This window comes from Scyliorhinus canicula, chromosome 8 (assembly GCF_902713615.1).
Source record: "Scyliorhinus canicula chromosome 8, sScyCan1.1, whole genome shotgun sequence".
NCBI lineage: Eukaryota > Metazoa > Chordata > Chondrichthyes > Carcharhiniformes > Scyliorhinidae > Scyliorhinus > Scyliorhinus canicula.
In genome coordinates, this window is record NC_052153.1 from 157,925,013 (window position 1) to 157,947,321 (window position 22,309).

Below are 22,309 nucleotides of genomic sequence, written 5' to 3' on the forward strand. Positions count from 1 at the left end.
TAATTTATCGTGCTAGTTCTTATCCCTAATTCTTTAATGGGATGCAATCAGTGCTGGCAGGACCAGCATTTATTGCCCATCCCTAATTGCCCTTGAGAAGATGGTGGTGATCTGCCTTCTTGAACCGCTGCAGTCCATCTGGTCCAGGTACCCCACCGTGCTGTTCGGATCAGAGATCTAGATCCTTGATAAAAGAATCACAATATCACTGATTTTACTGGGAGGAATAACCTTTTGATGATGACACACTGCAAATAATATGACTCGCAGTAAGTACCTCAGGTACTTTGTCAACACAATGAAAAAAAAACACAAGGGGTAAGTTCGAGCAGAAAATTAACCTCAGTCTTAATTTCCATTGCAGTATGTGAATCCAGCATTTGAACGTATGATGGGTTATCACAAGGGGGAGCTGATTGGCAAGAACTTACTGAACTACCCAAAAGTGACAAAAATAAAGCAGATCTTCTTGATACAATAACACATGTATCAAGAAAGGGAAGGTAAGAGCTCCTTTCAGCATTCAGGTCTTGATATATTTATCACTTATATATTATGTATGTTATATATGTTCGTGGGATCTTGCAATAGTTTAATTACCCTCTATTTCTGTTTGCCTGTCTCCCTCAGAGTGTAGAGCATGCCTGAAGTCATGGCTTCATGGCTGTGTTATTTCTCCTGCCAATATTTCCAGCAGAAGCCACTCATCGCAGGTGCTGACTAGGGTGGCTTTTAAGGCCGACCAGCCGCTGGGGGCATTCTGCGGCTTTGGCTTGGTGGTTGTTTGCCAAGTTAGCTGTGATGCGCCGACTGAGTAGCTCTTTCATCTCAGAGTCTTTGAGGTCCAGCGACACGGAGTCTCCTGTGGCAGTGTTTTTTTCTGCCTGTGTTGGTGTGAGGCAGCAGTGATGGAGATGGGAGGAGCTGATTCGTTGGTGGTCAATCCAGCAGTGGTGGCACAGGTGATGCAGACATCTTTGCGATACCTTGCCGGGCAATGATATAGTCTATTAGGTGCCAGTGCTTGGCGAGGGGTTGTTGCCCTGAGATCTTCTGCTTGTCCCCTCTGGGGGAACAGGGACTTTGTGATGACAGGTCATGTTCTAAACATGCGGAGGAGGACTCCGTTGGCGTTTGTTTTCCCCACCCCTCCCCTGCCTAACACATCTTTCCAAAGGTTTTGCGTTCTTTCCAACTCTAGCATTGAAGTCGCTAAGGAGAATCAGCTTGTCTCCTTTTGGGATGCAGGGCAGCAATTGGTCAAGGCTGGAATAGAATGTCTCTTTTGTCCCATTTATTGAATCTCGGGTTGAGGCAGAGGCACTGACGGTTGTGATGTGCTGCTTTTGGGCCAGGGTGAGCCCTACGGTTGTGACGGCATTCACTCACCACCCCACCCCCCTCCCCCCCCCCCCCCCAGGGGGGTTTGTTAAGACGTTCGACCAAACTGATTTTTACGATGAAGTTGACCCCGTGGAGACGTCGTTCTCCTTCTGGTCTGCCTCTCCAGAAGAAGGTATATCCGCCACCTTGTCCTTTAAGCTGGCCATCTCCTACCAGTCGTGTCTCACTCAGGGCGGTGAAGTCAGTGTTGCGCCGTCAGAGTTCCCAAGCTACGATGGCAGTGCGATACTCACGTCTGTAGCTGCTGGGATTGTCCATAAGGGTCCTGAATTCCAGGTCCCAAAATTCATTTGGTTGGGTGGAAATGAGATGGGTTGGAGATGCCTGTGTGTGGATTCTTTTAACGTCAGCTGATTGTTGCACACCAACCGCCCGGGGGAGTGAGGTCTTGACCCAGTGGCAAGGAGACGACTGGAGACCAGGCTTTACTGTAGGACGGGGACTAACACACACTCATCATCCTCCAATCAGCTGCCTGCCATCAGGGACTCACATTTAAAGGGTGATGTCATTTTCCCCTTTTCTTGTGCGTTGCAGTCTTGCCCCTGCTTGCACCGCTCCCCTCAACCCGCTGCTACTCCCCTCACACTGCTGCTACTCCCCTCACACTGCTGCTGCTCCTCTCCCTCAGCTGCTACTACCATCACCACGCTGCTGCTCCTCTCCCCCCGCTGCTTATTCCCGTCACCCAGCTGCTACTCCTCTCCCCCTGCTGCTGCTCCTCTCCCCCCTGCTGCTGCTCCTCTCTCCCCCCTGCTGCTACTCCTCTCCCTCAGCTGCTGCTCCTCTCCCTCAGCTGCTGCTCCTCTCCCCCGCTGCTGCTCCTCTCCCCCCTGCTGCTCCTCTCTCCCCCCTGCTGCTACTCCTCTCCCTCAGCTGCTGCTCCTCCCCCCGCTGCTGCTCCTCTCCCCCCGCTGCTATTCCCGTCACCCAGCTGCTACTCCTCTCCCTCAACTGCTGCTCCTCTCCCCCCTGCTGCTCCCCTCTCCCCACTGCTACTCCCCTCACCCCGCTCCTAACCCCTCACCACGCTGCTGCTCCCCTCTCCCCGCTGCTGCTCCCTCCCCGGCTGCTCCTCTCTCCCCGCTGCTGCTCCCCCGCTGCTGCTCCCCTCCCTCCGCTGCTGCTCCCTCCCCGCTGCTGCTCCCTCCCCCGCTGCTGCTCTTCTCCCTCCGCGCTGCCCTCCTCCCCGCTGCTGCTCCTCTCTCCCCGCTGCTGCTCCTCTCTCCCCGTGCTGCTCTCTCCCCGCTGCTGCTCCTCTCCCCCCGCTGCTGCTCCCTTCCCCACTGCTACCCCCCCCCCCGCTGCTCTCCCTCCCCGCTGCTGCTCCTCTCCTCCTGCTGCTCCTCTCCTCCGCTGCTGCTCCTCTCTCCCCGCTGCTGCTCCTCCCCGCTGCTGCTCCTCTCCTCCCGCTGCTGCTCCTCTCCCCCGCTGCTGCTCCTCTCCCCCGCAGCTGCTCCCCTCCCTCCGCTGCTGTCCCTCCCCCGCTGCTTCTCTTCTCCCTCGCTGCTGCTCCTCTCTCCCCGCTGCTGCTCCTCTCTCCCGCTGCTGCTCCTCTCTCCCCACTGCTCCTCCTGTCACCCCGCTGCTGCTCCTCTCTCCCACTGCTCCTCCTCTCTCCCACTGCTGCTCCTCTCCCCCGCTGCTGTCCCCTCCCTCCGCTGCTGCTCCCTCCCCGCTGCTGTCTTCTCCCTCCGCTGCTGCTCCTCTCTCCCCGCTGCTGTCCTCTCCCCCGCTGCTGCTCCTCTCCTCCCGCTGCTCCTCCCTCTCCCCGCTGCTCCTCTCCCCCCCGCTGCTGCTCCTCTCCCCCCGCTGCTGCTCCTCTCCCCCGCTGCTGCTCCTCTCCCCCCGCTGCTGCTCCTCTCCCCCCGCTGCTGCTCCTCTCCCCCGCTGCTGCTCCTCTCCCGCTGCTCCTCTCTCCCCGCTGCTGCTCCCCTCCCTCCGCTGCTGCTCTCCCCGCTGCTGCTCTTCTCCCTCCGCTGCTGCTCCTCTCTCCCCGCTGCTGCTCCTCTCTCCCCGCTGCTGCTCCTCTCTCCCGCTGCTGCTCCTCTCCCCCCGCTGCTGCTCCCCTCTCCCCCTGCTGCTCCTCTCCCCCCGCTGCTGCTCCTCTCCCCCGCTGCTGCTCTCCCCGCTGCTGCTCCCCTCTCCCCACTGCTACTCCCCTTCCCCCGCTGCTGCTCCTCTCCCCCGCTGCTGCTCCTCTCCCCCCGCTGCTGCTCCCCTCTCCCCACTGCTACTGCTGCTGCTCCTCGCCCTCAGCTGCTACTACCATCACCCCGCTGCTGCTCCTCTCCCCCCTCTGCTGCTCCCCTCTCCCCCGCTGCTGCTCCTCTCCCCCCTCTGCTGCTACTCCTCTCCCTCAACTGCTGCTCCTCTCCCCCCTGCTGCTGCTCCCCTCTCCCCACTGCTACTCCCCTCACCCCGCTCCTACACCCTCACCACGCTGCTGCCCCTCTCCCCGCTGCTGCTCCCCTCCCCGCTGCTGCTCCTCTCTCCCCGCTGCTGCTCCCCTCCCTCCGCTGCTGCTCCCCCGCTGCTGCTCTTCTCTCCCCGCTGTTGCTCCTCTCTCCCCGCTGCTGCTCCTCTCTCCCCGCTGCTGCTCCTCTCCCCCCGCTGTTGCTCCCCTCTCCCACTGCTACTCCCCTTCCCCCGGCTGCTCCTCCCTCCCCGCCCCCTGCTGCTCCTCTCCCCCTGCTGCTGCTCCTCCCTCCCCGCTGCTGCTCCTCTCCCCCGCTGCTGCTCCTCTCTCCCCGCTGCTGCTCCTCTCCCCCGCTGCTGCTCCTCTCTCCCCGCTGCTGCTCCCCTCCCCCCGATGCGCTCCTCCCCCCCCCGCTGCTGCTCCCCTCCCCCCGCTGCTGCTCCTCTCCTCACTGCTGCTCCTCTCCCCCGCTGCTGCTCCCTCCCCCCGATGCTGCTCCTCCCCCACCGCTGCTGCTCCTCTCTCCCCGCTGCTGCTCTCTCCCCGCTGCTGCTCCTCTCCTCCCACTGCTGCTCCTCTCCTCCCGCTGCTGCTCCTCTCCCCCGCTGCTGCTCCTCTCCCCCCGCTGCTGCTCCCTCCTCCTCTGCTGCTCCTCTCCCCCGCTGCTGCTCCTCTCCCACGCTGCTGCTCCTCTCCCCCCGCTGCTGCTCTTCTCCCTCCGCTGCTGCTCCTCTCCCCGCTGCTGCTCCTCTCTCCCCGCTGCGCTCTCTCTCCCACTGCTGCTCCTCTCTCCCCGCTGCTGCTCCTCTCCCCGCTGCTGCTCCCTCTCTTCACTGCTACTCCCTTCCCCCGCTGCTGCTCTCTCTCCCCGCTGCCTCTCCCCCTGCTGCTACTCCCCTTCCCCCGCTGCTGCTCCTCTCTCCCGCTGCTGCTCTCCCCCCGCTGCTGCTCCCCTCTCCCCACTGCTACCCCCCTTCCCCCGCTGCTGCTCCTCTCCTCCTGCTGCTGCTCCTCTCTCCCGCTGCTGCTCTCTCTCCCGCTGCTGCTCCTCTCCCCCGCTGCTACTCCCCTTCCCCCGCTGCTCCTCTCCCCCCGCTGCTGCTCCTTCTCCCCGCTGCTGCTCCTCTCCTCCTGCTGCTGCTCCTCTCCCTCCGCTGCTGCTCCTCTCCCCCGCTGCTGCTCCTCTCCCTCCACTGCTGCTAATCTCCCCGCTGCTGCTCCTCTCCCCCCGCTGCTGCTCCTCTCCCCCGCTGCTGCTCCTCTCGCCCCGCTGCTGCTCCCCTCTCCCCGCTGCTGCTCCCCTCCCCGCTGCTCCTCTCCCCGCTGCTGCTCCTCTCCCCCCGCTGCTGTTCTTCTACCTCCGCTGCTGCTCCTCTCTCCCCGCTGCTGCTCCTCTCTCCCCGCTGCTGCTCCTCTCCCCCCGCTGCTGCTCCCCTCTCCCCACTGCTACTCCCCTTCCACCGCTGCTGCTCTTCTCCTCTCCCCGCTGCTGCTCCTATATCCCCGCTGCTGCTCCTCTCGCCCCGCTGCTGCTCATCTCCCCCCGCTGCTGCTCCGCTCCCCCCGCTGCTGCTCCTCTCCCCGCTGCTGCTGCCCTCCCCCCGCTGCTGCTCCTCTCGCCCCGCTGCTGCTCCTCCCCCCCGCTGCTGCTCCCTCTCCCCGCTGCTGCTCCCCTCCCCCGCTGCTGCTCCTCTCTCCCGCTGCTGCTCCTCTCCCCCCGCTGCTGCTCCTCCGCCCTGCTGCTGCTCCCCTCCCCCCGCTGCTGCTCCCGCTCGCCCGCTGCTGCTCTCGCCCCGCTGCTGCTCTCTTGCCCCGCTGCTGCTCCCCGCCCCCCCCCCGCTGCTGCTCCGTCTCCCTGCTGTCCCTCGCCCGCTTTCTCTCGCCCCGCTGCTGCTCCTCTCGCCCCGCTGCTTCTCCTCTCGCCCCGCTGCTTCTCATCTCGCCCCGCTGCTGCTCCTCTCGCCCCACTGCTGCTCTCTCCCCTGGTGGTTCGAGTGTAGTAGGAGCACTTTTTCCACAAGTGGGTCAGTTTTGTGTGCCCTGACGTGCTTCCTGAGGAGCACTGGGCCCGGTGACCTCCACCATGCCGGGAGCGAAACCCCGTGGTAGTACCCCTGGAAAAGGTAATGAGCCGCTCGTGAGGGGTCTGATTGGTGGCGGTACACAAGGGACCTAATAGTGTGGAGCGCGACTGGTCCCTGCCTGATTTAGTGTGGCTGCAAGAGCTACCTCTGAGGCATCGCTCTCAACTTGGAAAGAGACGGATTCATCCACCGCCCACATGGCCGCTTAGGCGATGTCCTCCTTGATGCAGTTGAAGGCCTGACGAGCCTCAGCTGACAGGGGAAAAAGTGTGGCCTTAAAGAGTGGGCGGGCTTTGTCCGCATATTGAGGGACCCACTGGGCATAATATGAAAAGAATCCCAGGCACCGTTTGAGGGGCCTGGGACAATGAGGGAGAGGGAGTTCTAACGGTCCGGGTTGGGGCCCAGAAATCCGTTTTCCACGGCATAGCCGAGGATGGCTAGTCTGGTTGTGCGGAAAACGCATTTCTCCTTATTGTACGCGAGATTAAGCTTCGGGCCGTCTGGAGAAATCGATTGAGGTTGGCATTGTGGTCCTGCTGGTCATAGCCCCAGATGGTGATGTTATCCAGTACGTGGCCTGCAGCCCGTACTGGTCCACCATTCGGTCCATGCTTGTGGAAACCCAACATTTGTGACGCCAAAGGGAACCCGGAGGAAGTGGAAGAGGCGGCCATCGGCCTCGAACGCCGTGAGGTGGCGGTCCTCCGGGCGGATTGGGAGCTGGTGGTATGCAGACTTCAGATACACCGTGGAGAAAATCCGATACTGGTCTATCTGATTCACCATGTCTGCAATCCTGGGGAGGGGGTTACGTCAAGGAGCGTAAACCGATTAATCGTCTGACTATAGTCTACGACCATGCGGAATTTTTCCCCGGTCTTGACAACCACCACCTGAGCTCTCCAGGGACTGTTATTGGCCTCTATGATCCCCTCACGTAGGAGCCTCCGGACCTCGGTTCGAATGAACACCCTGTCCCGTAGGCTGTACCGCCTGCTGCAAGTAGCTATGGGTTTATAGTCCGGAGTGAGATTGGCAAAGAGAGAGGGGGGGTATTCGCAGCGTGGCTAGGCTGCAGATAGTGAGTGGGGGTAGAGGACCGCCGAAGCTGAGGATGAGACTCTTGAGATTGCACTGAAAATCGAGTCCCAGTAAGAGTGGGGCGTAGAGTTCGGGCAGGACGTATAGTTGAAAATTAGAGTAACTAGCACCTTGGATCGTTAGAGTCGCGACGGTGCATCCTTGGATGTGGACAGAGTGGGAACCCGAAGCGAGGGAGATAGTTTGCCGTGCAGGAAAAACAGGGAGCAAACAGCGTCTTACCAGATCTGGGTGTACGAAGCTCTCTGTGCTCCCGGAGTCGAAAAGGCACGGTGTACTGTACCGTTGCTTTGGACCGTCGTCATAGAGTTGTGGAGATGTTTTGGGCGCGATTGGTCCAGTGTGACTGAGTTGAGTTGCGGGTAGTCGGCGGCTCAGTCGGCTGCGCTGGGGTGGCCCCGCGATGAGTGCCCGCTGAGGTCGCAGTCTTGAATCAAATTTTCTGAGTTTGGAGAGGATGAAGCCCAAGATGGCCGCCCCGTGGGTTGCACGTGGCGGGCGGCGAGGAAGATGGCATCCAAGATGGCGGCCCCCATGAGTCGCACATGGTCAGCCGTGTGGTGGGGGTTTGCCAAGATGGTGGCCCCATGGATCGCACGTGGCAGGCGGGGCGGAGTCGGGGTATATGCCGCAGCGTTCCGGGGCCTGCGGGCCTGCGAGTGCGGAGAGCGGTTGCTTGTGCCACGGGAGGGTTAGGGGCTGGGGCCTTCCTTGCCAGACACACTGGCGTCGTGAGCTTTCCGCCCGCAGCTGCTGCAGGTCGCGTTGCGGGCCGGGCAGTGCTGCCGCGGGTGCTGGGACTGGCCACAAAAGTGGCAGGCTGGGGCAGCATGGTGGCTGGGCGGCCGCGCAGCGAAGGCCTGGGGCAGTCGCTGGTCGGGGGCCCATGATGGGGTCGCGGAATCCGCAGGAAACGAGGTGAGGCTACAAAACGAGACCTCCATAGTTGTAGCGAGTTCAACAGTTCTTCTAAATTTTGAGCCCTTTTCTCCAGCAGTCGCTGCTGCAAGTAATTTGATCTAAGGCCTGCAACAAAGACATCGCGGACAGCAAGTTCTCTATGTTCAGCAGCATTTACTGCCTGGTAATTACAGTCCCGAGATAAGGCTTTTAAGTCTCTTAGAAATTCTTCTAGCGATTCTGTGGGGCGCTGGCGGGGAGTAGTAAGAACGTGGCGCGCGTAGACCTCATTGATGGGCCTCATGTACATTTTGTCGAGTAGGGCCAGGGCCTCTGTATATGAGCCGGTACAATTTAACTGAGTAGATATACGATGGCTCATCCTTGCGTGCAGTAGGCTGAGTTTCTGTTCCTCCATCGTTTCATTGGTGCTTGCTTTAGCCAGGTAGGCCTTAAAACATCGGAGCCAATGTGGAAAGATTTCTTTCGCCTCTGCATCCTGTGGGTTGAGTTCCAGTTGATCAGGCTTGAGGGCTGGTTCCATAGTTGTTCCTTACTGTTTCTTAAGACGATTAAATTGATGAGACCATAAATTCACGCGACACGTGGTTAGAAGTGAACAGTGGTTTTAATCGTCTTACAACAGAGGCTACCTGTGACAAGATGAACTCTAGATGAACTGGCAGGCAGGCTCCGACTGCCAAGCTTTATACAACCAGTGGGGGGGAGGAGTCATGGGCTGAGCCAAGGGTGGAGCCCAGTACAAACTTCCGTACATTCCCAGTATACCTCCCCCTAGGGGCAGAGCCGCGCAACTGCCCGTGTGCTGAGCTTACCGAGGCATGGTACAACATGTGTGATAACAGTGTGAATTATGCTATTATGATTCACCACACTGTCAAGTTTTGTTATGGATCCCCTGTGGAATTCCAGGCTTAGATTTCCAACCCAATATAAAAGAGGTGCAGATACAATGGGCTGAATGGCCTCCTTCTGCGCTGTAGCAATTGTGTGAAGAGAGAAAGAACTTGAATTTATATAGTACCTTTCACATTCACAGGAAGCCCCTAAGCACTCCCCTACAACACTTAGCTGAGGGTTAGTCGTGGGCCATACGTGGGGGGAGGATTTTACTGATGTTTCAGTTTCACCACAATCACCAAAGGAGTCAGGTGGGAATGCATCCCTGCCAACCACAGCAGTTCCACAATCAGTTAACACTCCTGGATGTTAATCAGCTGGTGAAAGTCTTGCTCCGAGAACAGTCAGCCAGTCAGATTGACCAAAACCTCTGTAGTCCCAGCAGCAGCAGTGGTCAGGACTTGATTCCCAGATTCTAAGGCTGAAATCCAGGACCAATTAAGTGTGGGTGAGGTCTCACAGTGGGGAGGGGAAGTGAGGCCGGGGAAGGTGGGTGGGGGGTGTTGTGATGGAGAAGCCAGGGGTTCAGGGAGCAACGACGATACAGCATACTTTGGGAGTAGGGCACCCAATGCAGAGAGGAGACCGTTGAGCAAGGTGTCCCACCCACTCATCCTTCCCAAGGCCTAAGCATGCTGACCTGCCAGGATTCACCCCCCTGCCCCTGAATTCCTCCCTTAAGCCAATAATTGGTCTCTATTGCCAGGCGGGCAGGCAGACCACCCCAGGTCTCGCCTGGCCCGTGTAAAATTGTGGACAGGTCAGGGGAGAGCAGCAGCAAGGCCATGACAGGAATTTTACAATATCTACCACATGCAAACCCACCAACGGGGGCCAGTAAAATCCAGCCCCATCCTTCAAGTCCTCTTGAGCTATGGGTACTTGGCAATTTGCCAATGGCATTGACATGAAGCCAGAGCACTTGTATCTGAAGAACATTGGGCCACACCATTCAGGAACATAGGGCAGAATTTGGAACCCTCCTTGTGGTCTGGGTGGGATGCATTTAATGGGACAGGAGGGTGGTGGTGAACCCGCCACCTTCCTACCTCCATCTGGTTTAAGTCCAGGGCAGCAAGGTCCATACATGTCACCAATTGAGGCCACTGAGTGGGAAATTAATGCCAACGCTGCTGGTATAACCCATCAAGCCATGTGGGTAGCATGATGAGCAAACCCTGGTGTGTTTTCTTGAAGACTTTTGGAGATCCCTTATTCAAAGTTACCTGGTTCATTCAGTATCTGATCAAGGGACCCAGTGCCTGCAGACTCCTGCCTTGCTATTGAACCTCCTCCTCTTCCCGGCTCCGGCTTCGCTGGACTCAACCTACTGCCATCACTCATGTCTGAGTGACACTAGATACAGTAACCGTCCCAAAAATACGCGACACAGGGATCTCGCTGGCTCTCCAGTCAGTGGCTGAGACCCCTGTCGCCTCCATAAGATTCCGCTCATGACAACGCTCTGCATGCACCCAAATATGGTCACGCTCCATTTCTAGGCTACCTCGTTTACATGTATAAATAGTTTCAACAAAACCCGCAGTGACAAAGGCAGCAACATCACTGAGAACATGCCTGGCTTCGACCTACTGCTCCCAGGCTGGATTCCATCATGAGCAAAATTAATTCCTTCGGCCACAGCAACACAAAACTTGAAAAATGAAATGTCTCTAATTTTCATAATTACAAAAAACTGTCAATTTATCTGCACTGCTAAGCTTTAATTGATCTCTCAAATTATTCAGACCACTTCCTCACAAATAGCACCTGAGCAGATGCCTGAAGAGGATAGTTCAGATTAGCAACCAAATATTACAATCATGGAATGGATTCCAGAGCACCCATAAAAAGTAACAATTAGAACATTACTTAAACTGGTACAATGGGACATTGAATACAAAAGTGTTTATAGAGTGCTGAGTGGTATTTCTGATAGTTGAAGAAAACTTACACAAAGAAATGTACAAAATAATATCCTCAGATATTCCAAAATTGACAAATAATTCATGATGTTTTTTACAGGAATGGCGAGGAATTTACTATGCAAGACAGAAAGCAGGAGATAGTATACCGCAAGATGTAACAATAACACCTGTAATAGGCCAGGGAGGGTAAGTATCACTATTCAATACCAGGAAAACAAGATGGCACCGAGAAACACAAAAATGAAACCGCTTCTGGACTTTGCCACTAGCAGTACAGAGGAGACGGCAAGAATGCTTCAGTTTTAACTTGAAAGGTTCCAATCCTATTAAAAATGATCTTGTCGAACTATGATAAACTTGCAAAGGATAGATCCCAAGGGCGGGATTTTCCAACCCCGCCGGGTCGGAGAATCGCCGGGGGGGGGGGCAGCGTGAATCCTGCCCCCGCCGGCCGCTGAATTCTCCGGCACGGGAACCACACCATGCCGGTCAGCCCCCCCCCCCCCCCCCCCCGGCGATTCTCCGGCCTGCAATGGCCCAAAGTCCCGCTGCTGTAATGCCGGTCCCGCCGGGCGTGAATTAAACCACCTCCCTTACCGGCGGGACAGGTGGCAGGCGGGCTCCGGGGTCCGGGGGGGGCGGGCCGACTGGCCCCGGGGGGTGCCCCCACTGTGGCCTGGCCCGCGATCGGGACCCACTAATCCGCGGGCAGGCCTGTGCCGTGGGGGCACTCTTTCCCCTCCGCGTCGGCTGTGTCAGCCTCCGCGATGGCCGACGCGGAGGTGACCCCCCCTGCGCATGCGCGGAGATGACGTCAGCAGCCGCTGACGCTCCTGCAATTGCGCGGACTTCCGCCAGCCGGCGGAGTCCCTTCGGCCCCGGCTAGCGTGGCGCCAGAGGCCTTTCCCGCTGGCCAGCGGCGCGTCAACCACTCCGGCGCGGGCCTAGCCCCTAAAGGTGAGGGCTTGGCCCCTAAAGGTGCGGAGGATTCCGCAACTTTGGGGCAGCCCGACGCCAGAGTGGTTCACGCCACTCCATCCCGCCGGGACCCCCTGCCCCGCCGGGTATGGGAGAATCCTGCCCCAAGTCTGTAAATCTTTCTTCATCTAATGGTTACTTAAGTTACCTAAGTTGGCTAAACAACCGGTTTGTAATGCAGAACGATGCCAACAGCACGGGTTTAATTCCCGTACCGGCTGAGGTTATTCATGAAGACCCTGCCATTCAACCTTGCACCCCCCCCCCCCCCCCCCCACCATCTGCTGTGTGCTGACCCTCAGGTTAAATCACCGTCAATCAGCGCTCTCTCAAAAGGGGAGAGCAGCCTCTGGTCCTCTGGGACTGTGGCAACATTTACATTTTACATTTACAATTATTATCTAATGATTATTAACGTCTTCCTTCGGCAAGTTTTAATATTGCTGTTCTCTATGTAGCAGCACACTGCTCTCTGTGCTGGAATACAAGAAGGGAAAATACGGTCATTGTCTTGAACACCGTGAATTTTCACAGTAGAATTGACGCAATTAATCTTGCTGCAATATTCAGAATCAGGTTTTGTCTTCATTCAGTGCTGTGGTAATTTAATCCTGTGATCAGTACCTGTGATTGAGTGTGACATGTTCAATTTTCTTCTATTAAGTGTGATACAGATTACAAACCCATATAAATTCTTGAACTGGGCTAATTTGTAAGAGTGGCATGGAATTGCCTGACCACACTCAGGACAAAATGTATCGAGCCATTTTGGAGCTCATTCTAGAGCAGTGGTCCTCAGCACTACAGCCTGGAAGTTGGCAGGGCCTGTACCTTTTCCTTTATCCAATGCAAACTATATATCCAGAATCAAATTGGCTGAGAACTGGCATCTATGTGATGTCCAGAAAAGGTGCCAAAACAATGCTCTTCCCCCCCCCCCCCCCCCCCCCCCCCCCCCCCCCCCACCAGCAGTTGGCTTGCCTTGGTCAATGGGAATCTCTCAAAGCAGCTAAACTGTGACAGACAAGAAAACCCTTAACCTCACTACAAAAAGTGGGAAAAGAAGAAGGGGTTGAATTCTCCATTCCCTGACGCCAATTTCGTAATCGGCGACCAGGCGGAGAATCCCTTTTGACGCCGAAATTGGGGGCGGCGCCTGTTTGACGCAGGTTTTTGTATGCTCCGCACCCTCTGAAACAGCGTCATCGTGGCTCGCACCATACGCCTGATGAACCATCAATTGAACGCGAGACGAGTTTCTGTACAAAAGTTAGGCTTTAATAAGCTAGATGTTAGCCCTGCGGTCGACTACAGTAAATGGACGACAGCCGGGCGTTCTGGGGTTAACTCAGCCTCTCGACCACATGACTGGTCTCAACCAATCGTTCGAGAGGCACATGACCGACCAGGGCCAATGGTAAGCCGGTGTTCTGCACCAATGGCAGGCAGCTATGTAAAACATACCACCACATTCACCCCTTGCGGAGAAAGAAGCCGGGGGGGGGGGGGGCGTATCAATGAGAGCCGGGGGGGGGGGGGGGGGGACTGGTGGTATGAGTAGTAGCCAGAGAAGGGAGAAAAAAAAGGTTTGGCTTCCCACTGGCCCAGACATTTAACAATAGTACATATTGTCCATAGAAGGTCCATGGTGTTGTTGAAAATTAAATAGACTCGATCAGCCTTTTCGTTGCCCGTGACGTCCTGGCAGACCGCCGCAGTGGAGTTGGTGACGTTGGTTCAGCCGATGGTGGTGGTTCCGCTGATGTCCTGGAGTCCGGGAGCGATTGTCCTTGAACAGTCTCCGTCACCCGGGCTGGTGGTGGCGACGCCATGGATGGGGAAGGGGTGGCCTGGGTGGGGCGCTGGGGGAAAAAAAACAGGGGGGGGTCTGTGGTGAAGGGGGGGAGGGCCGCACGCCACGACCAGGGAGAAGATGGAGAGGAGGGCCTTAATGACGGTCGATGTGGTCATGTCGGGGCAGGGAATGGCGAAGGGGAAGGGGAAGTATTCGTCGATTACCGCCAGGAAGTAAATGTTGCGGTTGCTAGAGGGAAGGGGCCGCTTTAAGTCAATGCTGAGACTTTCGAAGGGGCGGGATGCTTTGATCAGATGTGCGCGCTCGGGGCGGTAGAAGTGCGGTTTGCATTCTGCGCAGATGTGGCAGTCACGGGTTACTGTCCTGACATCCTCGATGGAGAAAGGCAGGTTGCGGGCCTTTATGAAATGGTAGAAACAGGTCATCCCTGGATGGCAGAGGTCCGTGTGGAGGGAGCGGAAGCGGTCTATGATACCGCGGGACAGGGCATCAGGAGGCTCATTGAGCTTCCCTGGACGATACAAGATCTCATAGTTGTACGTGGACAACTCGATCCGCCACCGTAAGATCTTGTCATTCTTAATCTTGCCCCTTTGTGCATTATCAAACATGAAGGCCACTGACCGTTGGTCTGTGAGGAGGGTAAACTTCCTGCCGGCCAAATAGTGCCTCCAATGCCGCACAGCTTCGACTACGGCCTGGGCTTCCTTTTCCACAGAGGAGCGGCGGAGTTCGGAAGCATGGAGGGTTCTGGAGAAGAAGGCCACGGGTCTGCCCGCTTGGTTGAGGGTGGCCGCCAGAGATACTTCTGATGCGTCGCTCTCGACCTGGAAGGGGAGAGACTCGTCGATGGCGCGCATCGTGGCCTTTGCGATGTCCGCTTTGATGCGGCTAAAGGCCTGGCAGGCCTCTGTCGATGGCGGGAAGGTCGTGGTTTGAATGAGGGGACAGGCCTTGTCGGCGTAGTTGGGAACCCATTGGGCGTAGTAAGCGAAGGAACCCAGGCAGTGTTTGAGGGATTTAAGGGTATTGGGGATAGGGAGTTCCATCAGGGGGCGCATGCGTTCGGGGTCGGGGCCTATCACTCCGTTACGCACTACATAGCCGAGGATGGCTAGACGGTCGGTGCTAAACACGCACTTATCCTTATTTTATGTGAGGTTAAGGAGTTTTGCGGTTTGGAGAAATTTCCGGAGGTTGGTGTCATGGTCCTGCTGTTCGTGGCCGCAGATGGTGACATTATCGAGGTACGGGAAGGTAGCCCGTAATCCGTACTTGTCGACCATTCGGTCCATCTCCCGTTGGAAGACCGAGACCCCATTTGTGACACCGAATGGAACCCTAAGGAAGTGGTAGAGGCGCCCATCTGCCTCGAACGCGGTGTACTTGCGGTCACTCGCGCGGATGGGGAGCTGGTGATAAGCGGACTTGAGGTCCACAGTAGAGAAGACGTTGTATTTCGCGATATCGTTTACCATGGCAGAAATACGGGGGAGAGCATACGCGTCCAGTTGCGTAAACCGGTTGATGATCTGGCTATAGTCGATGACTATCCGGTTTTTCTCCCCAGTCCGGACCACCAGCACTTGGGCTCGCCAGGGACTGTTGCTGGCCTTGATGACCCCGTCCTTCAGCAACCTCTGGACCTCGGACCTGATGAAGGTCCGGTCCTGGGCGCTGTACTGTCTGCTCCGTGTCGCGACGGGTTTGCAATCGGGGGTGAGATTAGCAAACAAGGAGGGGGTGTCCACTTTGAGGGACGCGAGGCTGCAGACAGTGAGGGGGTTATAGGGCCGCCGAATTGGAAGGTCAAGCTCTGCAGGTTGCACTGGAAGTCCAGTCCTAGGAGTGCCGGTGCGCAAAGGTCAGGGAGGGCAAGGAGTTTGTAATTTTTAAAAACCTTCCCTTGTACCGTGAGGTCCGCGATGCAGCAGCCGGTGATGCGGACAGAGTGCGAACCTGAGGCTAACTCGATTTTGTGTTTTACAGGATGGACAGGGAGCGCGCAGCGTCTTACCGTGGCAGGGTGAACAAAGCTTTCCGTGCTCCCGGAGTCCGGCAGGCAGCCCGTCTCATGGCCGTTGAGGTGGATCAGCGTCGTTGTTTTGGCGAGCGTGCGTGGCCGTGACTGGTCGAGTTGAATGGTCGCGAGCCGTGGAGAAGAACCATCGTTGTAGTCGTCGTCGGCCGAGTAGTTGCTGGCAGAACCTTGCGTGCCAGTCCAGGATGGTGGTGCCCAGGATCCGCACATGGAGTCGCGGCCCCAAGATGGCGGCGCCCAGGACACGCACGTGGAGTTGGGGCCCCAAGATGGCGGCGCCCAGGACCCGCACGTGGAGTCGGGGCCCCAAGATGGCGGCGCCCAGGACCCCCACGTGGTGTTCGGGGCCCTAGATGGCGGCGCCTGCGGGGCCCTCGTGATTGCTGGGGGCGGGGTTAGCGGTGCCGGCGGGCCGACCGGAGCGGCTGAGAGCGGGGGCAGAGAGGCGCGCAGGCCGGACGCAGGGGCCCGGGGGCGGCGAGGAGAGATTTGCGCGGTGCGTTGGAAGGGCCCGGAAGGGCCTGGAGGAGAGGGGGAGGCATGCAGGCCGGGCGCAGGGGCCCGGGTGTGGGGGGGAGAGATTGGCGCGGTGTACTGGAAGGGCCCACAAGGGCCCGGGGGGGGGGGGGGGGGGGGGATTTTGCCTGGCAGTCGGATGAAAAGTGGCCCTTCTTCCCGCAGCTCTTACAGAGGGCGGAGCGGGCCAGGCAGCGCGGGCGAGGGTGTTTAGCGAACCCACAGAAATAGCAGCGGGGCCCCACGGAATTGTCGGCGCAGGCCTGAGGGGGGTCGGGAGCGGCGGATGGCGGTGGGGAAGCGTGCCAGGAGGCCCAGGGCGCTGCAGCGCGGCTGGGGACATAGGCACGGGCGTTTAAATTGGCGACCTCCAGGGAGGTGGAGAGAGTCCGTGCCTCAGTTAGGCTGAGGTCGTCTTTCTCCAGCATCCGCTGGCGGATAGCGGGGGACTGCATCCCAGCCACATAAGCATCTCTGATCAGAAGTTCCATGTGCTCCGTGGCTGAATCTTGGAGGCAGGAGCAATTCCTCCCCAGGACAGCGAGGGCCTGGTAAAAATTGTCTAATGACTCACCAGGGAACTGTTGTCTGGTAGCCAGCAGATGTCGGGCGAATACTCTGTTTACCAGTTTAAGAAACTGTCCATTCAGCTTAACCATGGCCGCGTCGTAATGTTTTTCCTCCGCAATCATCGCGTAGGCCGCCATGCGCACGCTGGAGTGGAGGATATGAAGCTTCTGTGCCATGGTGGGGGGGCTGTTTGCGGACGCCAGGTAACCATCGAAACATGCCAGCCAATGTTTATAGATTTCTGTAGCGTTCTGAGTTTGCGGGCTGATGCATTCGGGCTTGATCCGGACGGAGCTCCATCTTCAAAATTCTAGCTTATTAAATTGATGAACCATCAATTGAATTCGAGATGAGTTGCTGTACAAAAGTTAGGCTTTAATAAGCTAGATGTTAGCCCTGCGGTCGACGACAGTAAATGGACGACCGCCGGGCATTCTGGGGTTAACTCAGCCTCTCGACCAATCGGGGAGCCGTCACATGACTGGTCTCAACCAATCGGTCGAGAGGCACGTGACCGACCAGGGCCAATGGTAAGCCGGTGTTCTGCACCAATGGCAGGCAGCTATGTAAATCATACCACCACAACGCCGTTGGGACAGCCTCAGCGCATCACCTGAAGGCGCTTCCCTGATGCTCTGTCTCCGATGGGCTGAGTTCACGACGGCGTGGTTCACGTCTGGTCTCAGTGGAAACCCGGTGTGGCAGCTGCGGACTGTGTCCAGTGCCGCCACAGTCAGGCGGGAGCCGTGCTGCTTGATTCTGATGATAAACATCCCCCCCCCCGGAGGAACACCGATGGCAAGAACCCTCGTGTCGGCAAGCAGTCAGTCTTCGATCGCTGGTCGGAGCACTTTGAAACACTCCTCAGTGCTCTTCAATGCCAAGTGGATAGTGCATGATACTGCCATCAACAGCCAGTCCAACAACTGGCCAGTCCAACAAGGACTAGGTGAAAGATCAACCCTGGAGGAAACTGATTGCCATCAATCAGATGAAAAGCAACAAAGCCCGCGGAGTTGATGACATTCTACTCAAAGCCTTGAAACATGGTGGCCCTGCCCTATATACTGAGCTCCATGAGTTGATCATGGCCTGCTGGGAACAGGACATGATCCCAAAGGATCATTGTGATGTTGTTATCACCACCTTTTTCGATAACAAGGGTAAGAGCTCAGAAGAAGAGACCCTTGGTACAGATGGGGATATTGGAGATTGGTGAAATCCAGGGGCAGCACCAGTCCAGGTAAACTGGCTGGCTAATAAAGAGCTGGAACTGTGCCTGTAAGTAGAGTCTGCAGTCCAGGCTTAGAAATCCAGGGGAATAGTCTCAAGAGGAGATTAAAAACTGGGAGGTGTGCACTCATTAAGGCAGTCGAGTTGATGGAATTCAGGGGCTGGGATCTTCAAAAGTGAGAAGTTTGAAGTTCTTTGTGAGGGAAACAATTGGGACATGACTTGGCCGTTAGATTCGGGAGAGGCCACCCTCAGGATTTCCGACGCCCGTTACACTTTGCGAGGTCTAACCAGGATTCTCCGATTCTGGGGCTCTGTCCCCACTCCGGCGTGGGAGCAGTTTACACCAGAAAAATGGCGTAAAACGGCCACCGATTCACTGCTTTGCTGGGGGCTAGCAGGACGGCAGCGTAGAGCACCTGGCTCTAGCTGCCAATACGGCCCGGAGAATTTCCATGTCTGTGGCCACGCATGCGCATGACCAGTGTGCTCAGGTGGAACTACCAGGTGGTAGTACCAGGCTGGCAGGGGCACTGCCAGGGTGCCAGGCTAGCAGTGCCAAGGTGCCAAGCTGGCATTTTGCTATCGAGGATCCCCCAACAGGTGAGGTCGGACGATTGGGGGGGGGGGGGGGTGGGTGGTCTGGGGATCGAGTTGGGGGGGGGGGGGTCAAGAGTTTGGGGCGCCATTTAAAAATTATGTCCCGATCTCTTCCTGCATTGAGAAACTCTTCCTCAGCGCAGGAATCAATGCTAAGTACGGCTTTGGGAGAGTCGTCCCCCACTGGGGCCCGAAATAGCAACAGAGTGCCACTACAAGCACTGGGAACGACCCCGCTAATCCCGTCCAGAACGGACTCTGGCTTTTGTTTGGTTAGATCGTGCCCAGAGTTTCAATGAGATTGGTTGACTCCCAGATGTCTGGGTGGGATGCTGATAATGTTAATAGGCAGCATGGTAGCACAAGTGGCTAGCACTGTGGCTTCACAGCATCAGGTTCCCAGGTTCAATTCCCTGCTCTGTCACTGTCTGTGCTGAGTCTGCACATTCTCCGTGTGTCTGAGTGGGTTTCCTCCGGGTGCTCCCGTTTTCTCCCACAGTCCAAAGACGTGCAGGTTAGGTGGATTTGCCATGCAAAATTGCCCTCAGTGGCCAAAAAGGTTAGGAGGGGTTATTGGGTTACGGGGATAAGTTGGAAGTGAGGGCTTCAGTGGATGGTAAGACTCGATGGGCCGATGGGATTTATCTTGGTTGCATTTGCTATTTATTGTTCAATGTGATGTGTTCGACCATAGTTCACCTATTAATCCATGCGTACCTCATATTAGAGTACAATGTTAGAGTACAAGATAGATATTTCAAATTGTTTTATCTTTTTGACCTGTATAGTAAAGTTTATTTTTGTTTGTTTAAAACCCTTGGAGTCTTGAGGCTTTATTCACTGAGCAAGTGTCTTGAATCACAAACTTTGGCTACTTTAAATTGGTCTATAACCGGATCTAATCAAAAACCTGGAGGCCTGTTGCAAAATCATAATGTGCATCCATTCAACCTTCTTGAGTTTTCATCTTTCCTCTTGAAAATTCACACTTGATAAAACCAGGAGAAATGGACCCGATAGTGCAGGGTGGACCAATAATTTGGCGTTATGCTGATAACACAGTATAGGACACAATTTCCAATCAGCAAGGGAGTTAATGGCCGTGCAAAAATAGTGCAGGCTCCACCATAGTGTGACCACTTTGCACAGTGGTATACAAATGTTGCTAATTGCAAGTTCAGCCCTTATAGTGTAACACAATTGTAAAACGCAACTATAACTGTAAAGTATTCATAAACACATTTTTTTGTGTGTAGCAAATATATTCTGGAAATTACAGTCCATAATATTACATATCACTAACAGGTATTCACCCATAAACCAGCGTTTATATAATAGATGGAGCAAGTTCAGAGGAACACATCAAGCATTCCAAAGATTGGGTTAATCGTGGCAGAATAGTGTACATTTAATCAGGGCCCAATATTGTGGCAAGTAGGGCTTCATAAATGCTGTGGAATTGCTCTCTCGTCATAATAATGACAAAAGAGACTGGAGAACAAATAGAAGGATACAAAACCCTGACAGTGTGAATGGTTGGGTGGGCAATCGCTTATCCTAGGGAACAGCTCCATCAGTGAATCAGTAAAAAAACGTATTAACTGTTGATGTTCATAAACCCAAAAAGTGCCACTTCCAACCTTTTATCAAATACTTGCCGATGCTCAGGGTGTAACTGTACTTTGTCTACCATCAATAGGAAAATTAAGCACTTTGTGTCCATCAAGAAATTGTGCAGTGACAACAATAAGCAGGTAAGATTTTTATCTGCTACTTTCCTCATTCCTTTCCTCTGAAGAGCTCTTTTAATGTATTTAGGTCTTACGCTGCTAGATGAAAGCCGTCAAACTCTAAGGAGGTTCTATTGCAGTATTAACAATAGTTGCAATTTCCATCTTACTAGATTTAAATTTGCTGATATATTTCTTTCTAATTAGGTAGCCTTAATTGAGGTTTAAATAGTGAAGCAATATTAAGCTCACATTCTCGTCTTACCTAATTAGTGCTATCCTTGTTTAAGCTGTTGCAGTCACTCTTCACTTTCTGAGCAATTAGCTTTAACTGGAGTTTCACCCATGCAACTCTCCATTATACTCACTCGGCTCCACACTCAATCATTGTAAAACTCTGCCACTGTGAATCTTATTGTTTGATTGAATCTCTGTGAAATGGGCCCTTTTCATATTTCTGAAGCATTGCAATAGGTTGGCAGGATGTGGGAAGAGAGGGGCACGAGTTGGTAGCAGGAGAATTGGCAGCCACTTAAGGTTTTCTATTCTTGGAGGTCCTGCTTCTAAAGTTTAAGGGTTTTTTTCATCTAATCAATTTTCTCTGTTAATTATCTTTCCCACCAGGGGTGGCATGGTGGTCCAGTGGTTAGCACTGTTGCCTCACAGTGCCAAGGACCCCGGTTCGATCTCGGCCCAGGGTCACTGTCCGTGTGGAGTTTGCACATTCCCCCCACCCGTGTCTGTGTGGGTCCCTCCCCCACAACCCAAAGATGTGCAGAGTAGGTGGATTGGCCACACTAAATTGCCCCTTAATTGGAAAAAAAGCATTAAGTACTCAAAAAAAAATTTTCAATGATCTTTCCCACCTCCTCCTCCTTACAGTTATGATTCTTTAATGGCAATTAGTTCTACAGATGCCAAACACTGTCACATCTCACGAGTGAACATGAAAGATTGATGGACAGAAATCAGAAGTGGAATTTTAGTGTCCCCTGGGAACAGCTGGTAGGCAGGGGGTGGGGGCATATAATTGGGTGCTTAAGTGGTGCTGCCATCTACCTGCCTGCACTGGTATCTTACCAGCAATGAACAGGCATGGGGTCAGTTGAAGCCCATAAATGGTTAATTTACCATTGGCAGGAGGCATCCACGCCATGTGGTGAGCCCTCCTGGTGATACCTAGTGGCTATTTTCCAAGCTGAAGGGGAGAGCCTCTTGTTCAGGCACCCTGTGCTAAACAAATGCTCCCCCAAGGTAGTTAACCAACCCTCTCCATATTTACAGCCTACTCCACACTATCAACCCCAGCCCCCCGACCTGTCTCACTGGGGCCTGCTAGCCTGGCCTCGGCAAAACCTAAGACGTACTTGGGTCTCTATCTCCGTGGTCCTTCTTTTTTGGAGACTGCCTGGTGTCCCAAAAGTGATGGTGCTGCTGGGACCAAAGAGCCATTTGATTTGCTCTCCAAGGTAGGACTTCCACCCAGATGGTGGTAGAAGTCTCACCCTGAGTCAATTGACAGCCCAACAGTGGACAAATTACTGTGGCCTCTGTATACTATTGCAGGCCAGGATTTACTGATTTTATTTTCTTCCTCTCCGTAACCCAGGAGTGCTGAGACCATTTAGAAACATAGAAAATAGAAGCAGGAGGAGGCCATTCGGCCCTTTGAGCTTTCTCCGCCATTCATTATGATCATCGCTGATCATCATGTTCAATACCCTGATCCCGCCTTCACCCCCTCCCCCATATCCCTTGATCCCTTTAGCCCCAAGAGCTATATGTAATTCCTTCTTAAAATTACACAAAGTTTTGGGCCTCAACTACCTTTTGTGTTGGCAATTTCCACAGATTCACCACTCTCTAGGTGAAGAAATTTCTCCTCACCTCAGTTCTAAAAGATTTACCCTTTATCCTCAAACTGACCCCGAGTTCCGGACTCCTCCACAATCAGGAACATTCTTTCTGAATCTACCCTGTCTAATCCTGTTAGAATTTTATACGTTTCTATGAGATCCCCTCTCACTCTTCTAAACTCTAATGAATATAAACATAACCGATTTAG

General features: G+C 55.2%; 1 protein-coding gene across 1 annotated transcript in view; it reads left to right on the plus strand.

The window, feature by feature from the left end:
* The window catches only part of pde8b (phosphodiesterase 8B), a 436,161-nt gene that overhangs the window by 337,002 nt on the left and 76,850 nt on the right, over positions 1–22,309 (plus strand). Inside the window, 5 exon segments of the mRNA XM_038805541.1 lie at positions 365–419; positions 422–475; positions 478–503; positions 10,858–10,946; positions 20,214–20,268. Of these exon segments, the coding sequence (XP_038661469.1) occupies positions 365–419; positions 422–475; positions 478–503; positions 10,858–10,946; positions 20,214–20,268 (279 nt within the window).